Here is a 17,813-nt window from a genome sequence, read left to right as displayed (position 1 = left end):
CCCAAGAAGAGAAAATGTGTCACTGTTTTCCACTTTGCCCCTTTTTGTTTGCCATGAAGTGATGGGACTGGATGCCATGATCATAGTTTTTTGAATGTTGAGTTTTAAGCCGGCCCTTTCACTCTCCTCTTTCACCTTTATCAAGAGGCTCTTTAGTTCCTCTCCACTTTCTGCTATGAGGGTAGTATCATTTGTATATCTGAGGTTGTTGATATTTCTCCTGGCAATCTTATTTCCATCTTGTGCTTCATCCAGTGTGACATTTCGCATGATGTACTCTGCATATAAGTTAAATAAACAGGGTGACAATATACAGCCTTAACATACTCCCTTCCCAATTTTGAGCCAGTCCACTGTTCCATGTCCGGTTCTAACTGTTGCTTCTTGACCTGCATACAGGTTTCTCAGGAGAAATGCTCATAATCTCCTTTGCTTCATCTGACATTATGTACACAGCAATCTTAGACTAACATTACTAATAATCCTACTGCCAATGTTAATTACTGAGAACAGGTTAAAATTCTTTTCGTGTTTTTCCCCATTCTCATCTTTTTTACTAGTAATTCTGTGAAAAATCTGACATGCAACCGTTTTACAACTATATCTCCTTAGCTTTTAGTCACTAGTTTAGTCTTAGTTCTGTACGTATATGAGAAATATTTACCACTGGTCCTCATGTCTCTGTCTCTATAGTCATGCTGGTTTTCTGACGCTTGTTCTATAGTAGATTCTTCAGGAAGGTCTTATGAAAATAATATTCTCTTTAGATTTTTTTAATGTTAATAACAATTTATCTGTGCTTTCTATACTTGAAAGCTGGTTTTACTGGGTATAAGGTCCTTAGTTCACATTTCTTCCTTTGACAATTCTAAACAAATTTATAGTAGTCCCCTCCCAACCTTGGAGGATATATTCCAAGACCCAGTCTCAGTGAATGTCTGAAACCATGGATAGTACTGAATACTATATATACAGTAAATCCTTGAACAACACAGATTTTAATTATGTGAGTCCATTTATACATGGCTTATTTTCAATAAATGCAGTACTACATGATTGTGGCTGGTAGCATCTGTGAACATGAAAGGTCACTGTAAGATTATGTGTTGATTTTTGACTGTGTGGGATCAGCATCCCTAGCTCCCATATTTTTCAAAGGTCAGCTGTATTGTCTTTTTTCCTATGCATAAATACCCATGATAAAGTTTAATTCATAAATTAGGTAAGTTAGAGAATATTGAAATTTCCAGCATCACTATTCTTATGCTTAGAGATCATTTTTAAATAAAATAGGATTACTTGAACACAAACACTGCCATACCACAATCCATGTGATAACCTGGATGGGTTCTATGTTACTAATGGGTGAATAACATATACAGTGTGGAAACACTGGAAGGGGAAGATTTACATCCAGGCCATGTAGTGGGGTAATGTACGTTTTCATCACACTTCCCAGAACAGTACCCAATTTAAAACTTATGAGTTTATTTCTGGAATTTTCCATTTACTATTTTTAGACCATGGTTGACCACAGGTAATTAAAACCAAAGAAAGTGAAACCAAGGATAAGAGGAGACTACTATACTTCATTTTGTTCTGGCATGAAATATTGCTGTAAGGCCTGATTATCTAATTTTTTTATAGATTTTATTTTTAGAAATTATAATACTATATGTTTTGATATTAGCCACTCTGGATCAGTATTTTCAGATATGTGGTATACACTTTCAACATTCAGTTATATTCTTTTTTAGGAAAGTTTTCTTGAATTATATTATAGTTTTTTAACATTTTATTTGTTCCCTTGTTTTGGTTTTCTTTTTCAAGTGCTCCTATTTGGTGTATCTTTGCCTATCTTTTGTATTTCCACTTACTCTCAAATCATTTTTTATTTCTTTTAAGTATTTTTCTCCCTTTTGTCTTTTTAGTTGTCTGGGAATTGTTGTGTTTATTCACTCTTGTCTTGTATTTTATCTTCATTTCTTAAATGATTTATTTTCTTTTGCCATCTTCATTGAGTTTTGTAACCTAAATTCTGAGTCTTTGAGATGGCAGTCTGTGTTAGAACATTTTCTATATTTGTTTTAGCTTATTTTGAAATAGAAGGTTACATATTCATCTTTTATGTGTATGTTTTTTTGGGGGGGTGTTTTCATTGTTTGTAGTGTTGCTCTCTACTTATTTGTTTTTCTTTTAATGATTTCGTCATTTGATCTTGATACCTTTGTATTGCTTACTTTTATGTGGAATTTGTTTTATAAGACCTGTATAACCAATCCATCCTGAAGGAGATCAGTCCTGGGTGTTCATTGGAAGGACTGATGCTAAAGCTGAAACTCCAGTACTTTGGCCACCTGATGCGAAGAACTGACTCATTGGAAAAGACCCTGATGCTGGGAAACATTGAGGGCAGGAGGAGGAGGGGATGACAGAGGATGAGATGGTTGGATGGCATCACCAACTCGATGGACATGGGTTTGGGTGGACTCCGGGAGTTGGTGATGGACAGGGAGGCCTGGCGTGCTGCAGTTCATGGGGTTGCAAAGAGTCAGACACGACTGAGTGACTGAACTGAACTGAACTGAATGAGTTGTGATTCAGGGTAGCTATTTTAACTTAGAGCTTTCTAAAGTTTTCTAGTTCTGTTTACCTGTTCTGTTTGTATCCAGGCATTTCCTCCCTTTGTTTCTGTTATTCCTAGTTTGCTTAACTAAATTCCTTCTTTAGCAGTTTTCTTTGTGGCTCAGTTTTGAGAGGTCTTAGGGCTTAACCTGGACTTCCCAGGAGGCGCTGGTGGTAAAGAGCCCACCTGCCAATGCAGGAGACATAGAGATGCTGGTTCTATCCCTGGCTCGGAAAGATCCCCAGGAGGAGGGCATGGCAACCCACTCCAGTGTTCTTGCCTGGAGAATCCCCATGGACCGAGGAGCCTGCTGGCCTGCGGTCCGTGGGGTCACAGAGAGTTGGACGTGACTGAGCGACTGAGCTGGGCTTAGCCTTCACAGACTATTCTGACCTTCTTAATGCAGGCACCGTTTACTCTCCTGCCATTTCAGTGGTCAGACCTTTCTCAGTTTTAGATGCTGTTCTCAGATTGGCCTGTTGAACTCTGCAGTGAAAAATGATTTCCTTTTTCGAGTTCTGTTCTCAGGTTCATTATTCACTCTGACTGTTTTCCTCTGATTTCTCCTTCAGAGACACTGAAACCCTGCGGATCTGTTGGTAGTTTGTCCTCACCCACTCCTTCTTGGAGGCTATGCGGATACCTGTCACTCACTTGTTGTAAATATTTTCTATGGGTTTTGGTTTTGCTGTCCAGTTGCTCTTTCTGTTTTATATGGTGATTCAAAGAGAATCCATAACTTTATTATCACTGCCTTCATCTTCTCAGAATCCTCATTATAAGTGTTTTAATGGCTAATAATTCACAAGTAGAAATGTATTATAATTTTCTAAATCACTTCTCAGTGTTGAAAACCTCCTTTGTGCATGTTCTTCCTCTTCAGAAACCATCTCAAAACCTGCCTATATAGTCTTCATGGTTTTAATGGAAGAATAACAATTAATTATCCTGTGTCACTACCAACAGTGCGTCATCAAAATGCAGTCTCTTTCTTACAGAAAGTGAAAACATAATGCAACCCACTAGAAGCAAATCTATGAAACCTTGAAATGTATCTGTAGAAAATTAGAAAAGACATATTTTAAATCACAGAAGACAAAATACAAGCAAATGGTTAAGCATATTAATATAAGTTTTTCAGCTAACAAATTGACCGATTTACAAAACAAAACAAAACCAAACAGAAACACTTAGGTACTGGCAAACCATTTGTGGGGATTTATATTCATTTTGGTTGCCTTGGAATACATATGAAAAGCCTTAAAAATGTGTGTAACCTGTAGCCCAGAAATTTCAGTCCTATGCTTTGATCATAAAAGAATAATTTAAACTTTTTTAATGCTTATTTATTTGGCCACATCAGATCTTAGTTGCGGCCTATGGGTACTCAGTAGTTGTGGCATGTGGGCTCTCCAGCTGCTGCGTGCGGGCTTAGTTGCCCCGCGGCACGTGGGATCTTTTCCCAGCCAGGGATCACACCCCACCCATGTCCACTCCATTGCAAGGTGGGTTCTTAAGCACTTGACCACCAAGGAAGTCCCTAAAAGTTTAGCTATATTTGTTTCCCTAGTATTTATCATATTGAAAATAAAAATTCAAATGTTTAACAAAAAAGCATTTAGTAAAACTAGGTATACTGTAAATAATCAGTAGATTACATTGTAGAACATTATTTCATGGAATGAATATATTTGCAATATTAAATTTAAAAAACATTGTAAAATATTATAAAAGATATGTACATTTTAATAAAAATGTATGTGAAGAAAAATGTCTAAATGATATACTCAATTATTTTAAGGTGTTAAAATTATAGGAGATTTTTATTTCTTAATTTTGTTTGTATATTTTGTAATTAACATGTGTTGACTTGTATTTTTTAATTAATTAATTAATTGGAGGCTGATTACTTTGCAGTATTGTGGTGGTTTTTGCCATACATCCTTATGAATCAGCCACGGGTGTACATATGTACCCACATCCTGAACCGCCCTCCCACTTCCATCCTCACCCCATCCCTCTGGGTTGTCCCTGAGTACTGGCTTTGAGTGCCCTGCTTCATGCATCGAACTTGCACTAGTCATCTGTTTTACATGTGATAATATGCATGTTTCAATGCTATTCTGTCAAATCATCCCACCCTCGCCTTCTCCCACATAGTCCAAAAGTCTATTCTTTACATCTGTGTCTCTTTTGCTGTCTTGCACATAGGGTCGTCGTTACTGTCTTTCTAAATTCCGTATGTATGCATTCATATACTGTATCGCCTTTTCTCTTTCTGACTTAACTTCACTCTGTTTATTTTTTATAATTAACATGTGTTGATTTGTATTAAGAAAAAATTAGGTCAAACAGAAATATATTCTCATTTGGTTTTAGTTTTGAGATTGTTTTAAAAAGTTAATGTTAATGAGAGTGCATGATGCATGCTGTGTGTGTGATTGTAATGTCTTTTAAAAAGAGGCAGTTTTTGTTAGTTCTGGATGGAATCCAAATTTTTCTGTGTAATGTCTGCATTTTAGACCATTAATGGATTCTATTAGGTATGTAAATAGCATTTGTATGCAACTGAAAATAGTATAATTAAGCATTTCACAAAATTGAAAATGTCATTTAAAGTACTCCTTTTCCTTAGTGCGGTGATAGAAACTAGATGTCAGAGACTTAGCCCACTTGAGCAGTGTTAGAGGGAGGGAATGTGGAGTAGGAAAAAAGCTCGGTCTTGCGTGTGTGCGTGCTAAGTTGCTTCAGTCATGTCTGGCTCTTTGTGACGCTATGAGCTGTAACCTGCCAGGCTCCCTGTCAATAGGGTTCTTCAGGCAAGAATACCTGAGTGTGTTGCCATGCCTTCCTCCAGGAGATTCTCCCAACCCAGGGATGAAATCCACGCCTCTTATGTCGCCTATATTGGCAGGCGAGTTCTCAGCGCCACCTGGGAAGCCCTTTTGAACTTGAGTTTTATGATCATGAACATAATATTGAACCTTTTTAAGCCTTTGTTGAACATCTGTAAAATATAAACATTTTCTCAACCTTTCTATAGGGTTGTGAAGACTTTAGCCCTTTGCTCATTACAGCAAGTATTTAATAAATGATAACTTGGATGGTGGTTTTACATGACTTGCTTTGTGTTATGTATCTTTAGGATATATGTTAAGGGAGTTTTATTTATTTATGTGACTGCTTTAATTTGACTTGAGACCTAGGTTATTTTTTCAAGTTGCATGTATATGTATATTATATATACTTATAACTTAAGTAATTGCCTTTGTTTAGTGCCAAAGTATAAAGATGTTGTATATAACAGGCCTAATTTATCAATGAAAATAATCACTTCCACTTTTGAGAATATTTTCTGCCTTTGGTTGGGGTGATTTTGTTTTACTGTTTTGGTAAGTTTATGATTTGAAAAGTTTCTGTTTTTTGTTGAAGTGTGGTTGATTTACAGTGCTATATTAGTTTCAGTTGTTCAACACCGTGATTCAGTATTTTTATAGATTATATTCATTTAAAGTTATTGTAAAACACTAATTATATACCCTGTCTTATACATTGTAAAACACTAATTATATACCCTGTCTTATACATTGCATACATCTTATTTATTTAATAATTAGTAGTTTGTACTTGTTAATACTCTTCCATTATCTTGTTCCTCTCTTACCCCTCTCCCCAGTGATAACCACCAGTTTGTTCTCTGTGACTATAAGTCTGTTTCTGTTTTATTATATCCATTTGTTTGCTTTATTTTGGGGATTCCATATATAAGAGAAAATATACAGGATTTGGCTTTTTCTTTCTGGCCTCACTAAGCATAAAAGTTTCATAATAAGCACAACGCTATGGCTCAACTCATTTTCTAACCATATCTCTATAAAGTACTAGCCAAAAATATAGACTCCATAATCATATTGTATGGATTTAAATTAGGCTGTATCACTATCTACAAAACTGCTAATCGTCATGATTTTGACTTTCTAACTTCAGGAAAGTTATTTGATTCTGTAGTCTGTTTCCTAATAGTTAAAATGAAAGTAATAACAATATATACCTTTTAGTGTAGTTCAAAGGACTAAATTGATGATCATATGTAAAGGACTTACCTCAGTGTACATTGTATAATAAGCCCTCAGAATACTATTTTTGTCCTTTTTTTATCAAGATATAATTGACATAGAACATTTCTGTTAGTCTTAGGTATGCAACATAATGTTTGATTTTATATATATATATATAATCTGTATATAGTGAAATGATTATTGTAGTTTAGTTACAGTCTATGACCACTCAGAGTTACAATTTTTTTCTTGTAATGAGAACTTTTAAGATCTACTCTCTTAGCAACTTTCAAATATACAATACAGTATTGTTAACTATAGTCACAATGTTATACATTACAATCTGAAGATTTACTTAATCTTATAACTGAAAGTTTGTATGTTTTGACCACCTTCATTCATTTGACCACAGAATTGTATTAGATCTTGTTACCTTCTTTTCATCATTCATTTAACCTATACTTATTGAGTGCCTACTGTATGCCAGGCACAGTACCAGACACTGAACCATCACCAAACAAAACAGTCAGTCCCTTCATGAAACTTATGTTCTAGTGCAGGAGATTACAAATGAATATTGATATCAGGCACTGATGATAGACAAGTCCTATGAAGAAAAATAAAATAATAAGGTGGTAAATAATAGAAGGTGTTATGTAAGGTTGAATATTCATTTTAGCTGAGACCATGCAAGTACCTGGAGAAGAATATTCTTGGCTATGGAAACAAGAGTCTTGAGGCAGTACCATTCCTGAGGACTGTGAAGAACAACATCCTGAACTCCACTCCCATATCAAACTGGCTCCTGGGCCTCTCCACTTGTGTTTCCACTGTAAGCATTTCCAAAATAACATTCTACAACAAAACTCTTATGCTCCTCGTATACATAAAGTTTGCTGTTAGAGTTGCACAACTGCTCAATCTAATATATCAGTAAACCCCATCAGTTCTACTTTTTAATATACCCACTCCATCCACAGTGGAGTGAACAAAGGAGAGAGTAAGGTAAGATGAGGCCAGAGAGGTTGATGATGTGGGGCTTAATAGACTGTGATAAGGACTTTGGACTTTATCCTGAATGTGATGAGAATGCAGAATTTTGATAAGAGGAGTGATATGTGATTTATATTTTTAAAAAATTGCTGATTTTGTAAAGAAAAGATTTTGAAACCATAGAAGCTGCAAGAATATTTAAGATGCTATTTCATAATGCAAATGAAAGCTGCGAGGCCTTAGATTAAGTGATGGTGGTGGGGAGAAGTGATTGGATTGAGATTAATATGGGTATATTTGAAAGGAGAGCTAATAGGATTTACTGATGTATTAGATGGGAGCAGTTATGCAAATAGTGGCACCACTTACTGAACACTCTAAGGTCAATTTTTAATGTATATTAGGAGCATCAAATATGTAGAGTATTATTTTGGAAATGCTTATGTTGGAAATACTCCACTTAAGTGGAGATTTTCAGTAGATAGATATAGGAATTGAGTTCAGGGGAGAGGTCTGGATTAGAGGTAAAAATTTGGGAATTGCCTCTGTGAATGATATTTCAAGTCCCTGCACTTGATAAATAAGTTTTAATAGAGAAGAAGGAAGTTATAAGTCTGAGATGTTTAATATTTATCAGTCAAGAAGAGGAAAAGGATCTAGCAAAGAAGACTTAGAAGGTACAGCTGGAGTTAGGAGGAGAGTGTGATATCTAGAAAGTGAAGTGTAAAGAAAGTGTGTCAGGGAGGAAGAAGTGATCTATAGTTCTAATGATGTTGGAAATTTAAGGAGAGGGTCTAAAATAATTTCTGGGAAGGAGAATGTAGACAAAGTAGACTAAGGTTGCTTGATTGCCTGGCAGTTCTAGAGCCCATTTGAGGTGTAATGTTATAAATTTAAAGTGAGATCTTGTCACCATGGTTTGTAATTATAGCCATATTAATCTGCTCAGTTATGAGTACAAAGTAGAGAAAGAGTTAGATTTAGGGTTGAGAACTTCCATGCAGGTATGAAAGAAGAATAGAGGGACAAGGGAGTTGTGTACGTGCAGGAGAGTGATCATAAAGAGGTGCCATAAAATCCAAGATGGCTAAGGAGGGAAGTGGAGCCAAACTCTTTGTACTTCAGCCAGACCAGATTTCTGCTGCCACTAGCCACATTCTGCTTTCTCACCTCTGCCTGTTTTCTGGGATACCCTACTCCCTTCTCCTTCCTGCCACTTTTCGCAACTACCACCCAAACAAACACAGACATACCCAATATCCATATGTTCAAATTCAATCCATCCTTCAAGGGATAGCAGACATGGTGCTTCCTTCTTAAAATCTTTCCTCATCACCCCAAGTGATCTTGTTTCCCCTTTTGAGCTCCTGTAGTACCAAGCTGGATTTTACAGATTTGAGTATGGTATTTTACCTCTTCTACTGCAGTGTGGAGTTGCAGGGCACTTGAGTATGTCCCTGTAACCTTAGCATTTAGCTCAGTTGATGTGCAGCAAAGTTTGACAGGTCAATAAAAGTCTCAAGTTAAATGATTTCTTCAGTGTTTACCAAAGCAATTTTTGAAACCAGTATTTCATAGAGATTACTTTTACTTTCATCTGGGTATTCTTTTATATTCACTGTAGTCTGTAGCAGTGCTATGTTGTTTTTAATTATTATTTAATTTATTTATCTTTCAGGAGCACCTTTCCTTAAAGAAATATGTTATTGACATTGTGGTTGAAAGTACAGCTCCACCAGAGCCTTTGAAAGGTGGAGAAGAGCGGCAGAAGAATAAGAAGAAAGCCAAAAAGATAAAAGCGCGGATGAACTTCAGGTACCATGAAAAGAAAAAAGTGAAATTGTTAGTCTCTCAGTCATGTCTGACTCTTTGTGACCCCATGGCCTGTAGCTCACCAGACTCCTCTGTCCATGGAATTCTGCAGGCAAGAATACTAGAGTGGGTAGCCATTTCCTTCTCTAGAGGATCTTCCTGATCTAGGGATCAAACCCGGGTGTCCTGCATTGCAGGTGGATTCTTTACTGGCCAAGCCACCAGGGAAGCCCTCAGGTACTATAAATATGCTTAAAACAAAGAAAAAGTTTTAGTGGTTTATCATTTTTAATGCAAATCCAAGGAAGACTCTCTGCCCCTCCCCAAAAGTTTAAACTTGTTTGCTTCAAGAAAGCCTTGAAAATAATACTGATGAGCCTAATTTATAGCCACTTTCTTTGATTGAGAAAGAAAACTGAATATCGATCTAAAGCCCTTGCTTTCACCTGTTAAGAGCTCTTCTTATAATTGGATGCCAAAGCCCTGCCAAACTTGTGCCTCCTTCAGCATACAATAGTATGTTTAAGTATGTGTAAACCAAGCCTATTTTTCTTTCCAACTATTGATTTTTAAATGAAGTATCAAAGAAAATCAATAGCAATCAACAAATAGAAGTCTGCTGGCTGTAGTGTCAAATCCCATGACTAGGTTTAATCAATTTGGTTGCCTGTCACAACAAGAGAAAGTTCAAGAAATATCTTGAAATGGAAAGTGAGTTGTCAGACCTGTAGTTTATCATCAGCCTCCAAAGTGACATCTGAGGATCAGACAGCTGTGTAGTACATCATTACCTCACAAGATCTGAGCATCATCTGATGACTGATGAGTCTTGTTGCAGAACACAAGTGTAGATCCTCCTTAGAAAATAATTCTTTGCTATTTGAAGAAAGGTTGTCTGAATTTATTGTTGCACCTTTATTCCTAACTGGTTAGGAAAAGAGAAGCTTGACCTATGGAATTATAGCAATACAGGTCTAGAATAATGGTGAACAGGTATTACCTCTCTATAGTTTGCAATTTCAGATTGTAAATAAAGAAGATGTCCATTTGTTCTTTCATAATCAGTGAAAACTTGAGAGTACTCATTCAAGCAAAGAATAGAAATGGCTTTTTTTGTGGTTTTTTTTGTTGTTGTTGTTGTTTTGTAGTTCCTTGAAGTTTCTAAGAATAGTTTTGCAGTATATACTTTATGGTATTACTGACCTTCATTTCTAGTTTATGGTGAGAACTTGCTGACCTCCAGAAATGGTATTGAGTCCATCCTCTGGACCTTTCTTTTTTTTCTCTATGTACACATTCCTTTGGTTAGTTCACCAGGTGTTTGTCTTTAAATATTCTCCATCTGTTGATGACTACTAGTTTTATATCTCTTCAATTGTACTCAAATTTATTGTGTCCAAAACAAGTTTCTATTTTCTTCTCTGCATCTGCCCCTTCAATACCTCTCCCTTCAAGTTTTCTGTATATTAATAACCAGGTACTCTATTCTAGTTGTGTATGCCAAAACCCTTGAAATTGTCCTTGACCTTTTTCTTTCTCCCATGTCTCATCCAACCTAACTGCAAATCATGTTAGCTTTGCTGTAAAGTACATTCAGAGACTGTCTTTCTCTAGCATCACTACCTCCCCCCTCAATCAAGCCTCCATCATATCTCACCTGGATTATTTCAGTACTTCCCTGACTAGTCTCTTTGTTCCTATCCTTGGCTTCTCAGAGTCTATTCTAAACATGCTGGCCACAGTAAACCTGTTAACTTATCAGATCATGTCACTTCTCTTCTGAAAGCCTTAGGGCTTTTACACTCCAGTTTTCCTCTTTCTGGACAGCTCTCCCACATATATCCATAGAGATTAGCACTGTTACCTCCTTCAGGTCTTTGCTCAAATGTTAACATTTTCAGTGAGGCTGTCCTTCAGGCCCTGATATATATATATAGTAATGCTAGGTTATTAAAGGAAATCTTTAAGTTACAGGAAAAATCCTATAATTCTGATAGTGCTAATTTTTTTGGCATGTATGTATCCTTTTTATGCTTACATACCTATATCAATACACATTTTTTCATTGCAGTATGATTTACATAAGTGAATGTAGAGATCTCTAATATATTTGTCGAGTTTTGTCAAACCTACATACTCATGTATAATCCATAAGAGCCTTTGCATTGTTTCACAGTGTCTTTGTGTCTCTTTCCAGTCAGTCTTTCACCACCCTTGGTTCTTGGTAACCACTGACCTGCTTTCTATCATCATAGGTTAGTTTTTCCTGTTCTAGAAATACATACAAATGAAGCCTTTGTGACTGACTTCTCTTACTAAGTACAGTTGATCCTTGAACATTAAGAGCGTTAGGAGCACTGACTCTCCATTCAGTCAAAAAATCCACACATAACCTACAAGTTGGTGCTCCATATCTGCAGTTCCTCTGTGGTTCCACCTCCATGGATTTAACCAACTGGGGATTGTGTAGTAATGTGGTATTTACTATTGAAAGCAATCCAAGTACAAGTAGACCCAGGTAGTTCGATGCCATGTTGTTCAAGGGTCAACTGTATACCATTTTTGCAATATATCTGTGTTGTGACATGTGTGTAGTTTGTTTTTTTTTCATTGCTGAACATACCATTGTGTGCATATTCCATGAATTTTTATCTGTTCATCTGTTAATAGACATTTGGGTTTTCACTTATTTGGCATTTGTAAATTAACCTTCTATCAAGTCTTTAGGTGTATTTACATTCTCATTTCTCTTGGATAAATACTTAAGACTGAAATTCCACACTTTTTTCACATTAGTGGTACTATTTTACACTTCCATCAGCAACCTGGGGGAGTCCCAGTAGCTCAACATTTGTCAATACTTGGTATTTTTAATTTTAAAATTTTTGACCTTAATTCCAGTGTGAGCATAGTTGTATCTCTATTCTAAGTGCAAATTCTAATTTGCACTTCCTTAGTGATTGATAATATGTATTGAGTATCTTTCTGTGTGATTTTTCACCATTCATGTCTTCCCTTATGACGTGTCTGTTGAAGGTTTTTGCCCATTTTAAAAGTTGAGTTGTTTGTCATTTTATTTATGAGTTGTTTATATATTCTAGCTACATTTTCTTTGCCAGTTATGTGTTATGTGAATTTTTTTTTAATCTGGAGCTTGCCTATACATTTTGTTAACAGTAGCTGTTGATAAGCAAAAATATTTTTAATTGTGATGATGTCTGTTTTATCAATATGTTCTTTTTAGGTCTTATGCTTTCTGGGTTCTAAGAGGTTTTTGTCTGACGAAAGGTTAAAAAAACCTTCATATTTTTTTTTTCTAGAAGCCTTGTAATTTTAGTTTTGGCATTTAGATTTATGATCCAGCTCAAACAAATTAGTGGGTATGATATGAAGAATAGGTCCAAGTTTATTTTTCTGTATAGTCAGCCCGTTGTTCCAACACTATTCACTGAAAAGATTTCCATTCCCATTATAATGTTTTAATACTTTGGTTTAAAAAAAAAATCTCCCCTATGTGAGTGAGTCTATTTCTGGACTCTCCTATTCTACCCTGTTTTTCTATTTTGATATCTAATAAAAAATATAAATCAGCCCATGAAGTCTGAATCTACTTCTGCTCTGTTTTCTTCCATTAATTTGTTCCTTTTCACACTGTCTTGATTACAGTAGCTTTGTAGTAGGTCTTAAAGCAATAGAAGTCTTTAACTTTGTTTTCTTTTTGAAGTTTTGTTTTTCCATTGTCTTACATTTTCACAGAAATGTTAAGATCAGTTTTTAGTATCTAAAATTAAAAAGTCTCTTGGGATTTTGATTGGCATTGCACTGATCTGTAGATAAGCTTAGGAAGAAAGGATATCCTGATAATTTTGAATCTTCCGATTCATGATAAGATATGTATCTGCATTTATTTAGAGCTTATTTAATTTCTCTAGTAGTTTTTTGTAATTTTCAGTTTAAGTGCTTTACAAATGCTTTATTAAATTTATCCCTAATTTTTAAGTTTTTGTTGCTATTGAAAATTATATTTGTAATATTTTTTGTTGTTAGCATATAGACAGAATTACTGTTTGTCTATCAAATAGATATTGGGACCTTTCCAAATAGACTTATGAGCTCTAATAGTTTTATAAATTTATAAGATTTCTTTATGTACATAAACATATCGGAATAAAATCAGTTTTATTTGGTTTTTTTCTACTTAGTATACTGTTTATTTTTTTCTATTGTCTATTGCACTGTTTTGCACCTTCTACAAAATATGGAACAGAAGCTTTGGTGTTGATCTTAGGGAGAAAGCAGTAGGTTTTTCACTATTAGGTTATATTAGCTATAACACCATACCTTACAATTTCTGAAGATGTCATTTCTCAGGTGGAGGGAGCTTTATTGTATTCTTAACTTCCTGAGTGTTTTTTTCTTAGATTGATATACCATATTCTCAAATGCCTTTTCTACATCTATTGAAATGCACTCTTTCATTTTCTCAGTTTGGTGCATTATGTTGACTTGTTATGACAGCTTTAGTAAGATATAATTTGCATCCTATTCCCATGTAGGGTATATAACTCTATACTGACTTTTGAGTGTTAAATCAACCTTACACTGTTTTAATAAACCCCATTTTCTCATTATGTGTAATTTTTTTTATATTGTTGGATTAAGTTTGCTAACTGTTTATAAAAGATTGGTGCATTTGTGCTCGTGATGTATGTCGATCTGTAGTTACAATATCTTTGTTTGGGTTTTGTAATCAAGAGAATGTTGGCTTGTTTAAGTGGGTTGAAAACTGTTTGTCTGTGTCTGCAGGAGTTTCTATAGGATTAGAATTAGTTTCTTATTTAAATTATGTATATAATTCATCAGTGAAGTCATACTTTGTATTTCTTCTTCAGTTTTGGTATTTTGTGTCTTTCAAGTAGTTTGTCTGCTTCATCTCAGGTGTTGAATTTATTAACACAAAGTTTCATGCATTATTCCATTATACTTCTGATTTCTAGTTCTGCACATAGGAAGCTTGAAAATCACCACTCACTCCATCCTAACAACAGGTAAAAATGTGAAAAAAGTGAAAAATCAGCAACTCTTCTTAGATCCATAAGATACATGAAGTAACAGTGTAGGATGCAGCCTTCCAAATTGGATAGACAGAGAAGCACATAGAGAAAATCACAACTTAACGAGAGCAGAAACCTCTGTGAAAATCAGTACTGGAGTAGGAAAACCTGAACTATAATCGATGAATCTCCAGATGTTCAAGGTGGACAAACATGGGAGTCAGAACTACACGAGATCCCCACACTTCTGTGTACTTCACCTCTAAGAGCTTGACCCGGTTCTCAAAGTGAGTGTCACAGCAAAATGCTTTTGTTTCCAGCAGGGAATAAGGAACTATTTTGAATATGCCAGTTTTGTTTTTCTTAAAAATGTCTGCCGTCCCACCATCACCCTGTTACCAATATGAGACCAAAATAAAAATAATAGGCCAATACCACTGATGAACATAGATGCAAAGATCCTCAACAAAATTCTGTCAAGCTGAATCCAACAATACATTAAAAGGAGAACAACTAGGTTTAATCCCACGGATTTAAGGATTTTTTTAGTATCCCTAAATCAATCAGTGTGATACAACATATTAACAAATTTAAGAGTAGAAACCATTATGATCATCTCAGTAGATGCAGAAAAAGCTTTTGCTAAAATCCAGCATCTACTTATGATTAAAAAAAAATGCTCTTCACAAAGTGGGCATAGAGGAAACCTACCTCAACATAACAAAGACCACATATGATGAACCCATAGCTAACATCATACTCAATGGTGAAAATCTGAAAGCATTTCCTCTAATATCAGGAACAAGACAAGGATATCCATTCTTGTCATTTTTATTCAGCATAGTTTTGGAAGTCCTAGCTATAGCAGTCAGAAAAGAAAAAGGAATCCGAACTGGAAAAGAAGTGAAACTGTCAGTGTTTGCAGATGATATCATAGTATACATAGAGAAAGATGCTACCAGAAAACTACTAGAGTCTATCAGTGAATTTGATAAAGTTGCATCATGCACAGTTTGTACACAGAAATCTATTGCTTTTCCATCCACTGACAATGAAAAATCATAAAGAGAAATTAAAGAAACAATCCCATTTATCATTGCATCAAAAACAATACCTTGGAATAAATCTGCCTAAGGAGGCAAAAGACCTATACTCTGAAAAGCATAAGGCACTGATGAAAGAAATCAAAGATTACACAAACAGATGGAAAGATATACCATGTTCTTGGATTGGAAGAGTCAATATTGTCAAAATGATTGTGCTTCCCAAGGCAATCTGCAAATTCAATGCAGCTCTTATCAAATTACCAGTAACATTTTTCACAGAACTTGAATCAAAAATTTTAAAATTTGCATTTTGTTACAAAAGACCCTGATTAGACAAAGCAATCTTGAAAAAGAAAAATGGAGCCGTAGGAATCAGGCTCCTTCAGACTGTACTACGTAGCTACAGTAATCAAGACAGTATGGTACTGGCACAAAAACAAAATAAGGTCAATGATGCAGGAAAGAAAAGTCCAAAGACAATCTCATGCACTTGTGGTCACCTAATCTATGACAAATGAGGCAAGAATATACAGTGGAGAAAAGACAGCCTCTTCAAAAAATGTTTCTTGGAAAGCTAAACAACTATATGTAAAAGAATGAAATTAAAACACTCCCTAACACTATACACAAAATTAAATTCAAAATGGATAAAAGACCTAAATGTGGGACCTGACACTATAAAACTGTTAGAGAAAAACATAGGGAAAACACTTTTTGACGTAAATGGGACCTACTTAAACTTAAAAGCTTTTGCACAGCAAAGGAAAGCATAAACAAGAGAAAAAGACAGTCCACAGAAGGGGAGAAAATATTTGCAAACAAAGCAGTAGACAAAAGATTAATCTCCAAAGTATACTAATAGCTCATGCAGCTTAACATCAAGACCTAACTAGACATTTTATCAAAGAAGACATACTGGTGACCAAGACACACATGAAAAAGATGCTCAACATTACTAATTATTAGAGAAATGCAAATCAAAACTACAATAAGGTATCACCTCACAAAAATCAGAATGGCCATCATAAAAAATCTACGAACAATAAATGCTGGAGAGGGTACAGAGAAAAGGAAACCTTCTTGCACTGTTGGCGGGAATGTAAATTGATATGCCACTATGGGGGACAGTAATGTTCTGTTCTTAGCTGCTGCTGCTAAGTCACTTCAGTCGTGTCTGACTCTGTGCGACGGCAGCCCACCAGGCTCCTCCGTCCCTGGGATTCTCCAGGCAAGAACACCGGAGTGGGTTGCCATTTCCTCCTCCAATGTATGCATGCATGCTAAGTCGCTTCAGTCATGTCTGACTCTATGGACAGCAGCCCAACAGGCTCCTCTCTCCACAGGATTCAGGATTCTGGAGACTACTGGAGTGGGCTGCCGTTTCCTTCTCCCGAACAGTAATGTAGTTTCCTTAAAAAACTAAAAATAGAACTACCGTATGACCCACTACCAATCCTACTTCTAGACATATACCCTGAGAAAGCCATAATTGAAAAAGACATATGTACCCCAGGGTTCACTGAAGCACTGTTTACAATAGCCAGGATATGGAAACAACCTAAATTTCCATTGACAGATGAATGGATAAAGATGATGTGGTATATATATATAATGGAGTTTTAATCAACTGTAAAAAGAATGAAATTGGGTCATTTGTAGATATGTGGACGGACCTAGAATATATCATACAAAGTGAAATAGGTTAGAGAAAAACAAATATCATATAGTAGCACATATATGTGGAGTCTAGAAAAATGGTACTGATGAACCTATTTGCAGGGCAGAATAGAAATGCAGAAGTAGAGAACGAACGTGTGAACACAGTGGGGGACGGGGAGAGTGGGATGAATTGAGAGATTCAGTTTGACATAAATACACCACCATGTCTAAAATGGATAGGTAGTGAGAACATGATGTATAGAACACCACAGCTTGGTGTTCTGTGATGACTTGGATGGTGGAATGTGAGGGAAGGAAGATCAAGAGGGAGGGTATATATGTATACGGATAGCTGATTCACTTCACTGTACAGCAGAGACTAACACAACATTGGAAAGCAGTTATACTTCAGTTAAAAAAAGAATGAAATAATGCTATTTGCAGCAACCCAGATGCGCCTAGAGATTATCATACTAAGTGATATAAGTCAGAGAAAGACAAATCTCATATATCACTTATATGTAGAATCTAAAAAAATGATATAAATGAACTTATTTATGAAACA

At 35.6% G+C, this 17,813-nt stretch overlaps 1 protein-coding gene across 2 annotated transcripts in view; it reads left to right on the top strand.

The window, feature by feature from the left end:
- Window positions 1–17,813, top strand: part of SCAPER (S-phase cyclin A associated protein in the ER) — a 398,005-nt gene that overhangs the window by 154,392 nt on the left and 225,800 nt on the right. For both annotated transcript variants that reach the window (XM_065906683.1, XM_065906682.1), the window contains exon 21: window positions 9,356–9,492. In XM_065906683.1, coding sequence (XP_065762755.1) covers window positions 9,356–9,492 — 137 coding nt within the window. The remainder of the gene's footprint in view (window positions 1–9,355; window positions 9,493–17,813) is intronic.

Source organism: Muntiacus reevesi, chromosome 15, assembly GCF_963930625.1.
Source record: "Muntiacus reevesi chromosome 15, mMunRee1.1, whole genome shotgun sequence".
Lineage (NCBI taxonomy): Eukaryota > Metazoa > Chordata > Mammalia > Artiodactyla > Cervidae > Muntiacus > Muntiacus reevesi.
Note: the sequence above shows the minus strand (reverse complement) of the source record. Positions and strands in the feature narration are given on the sequence as shown.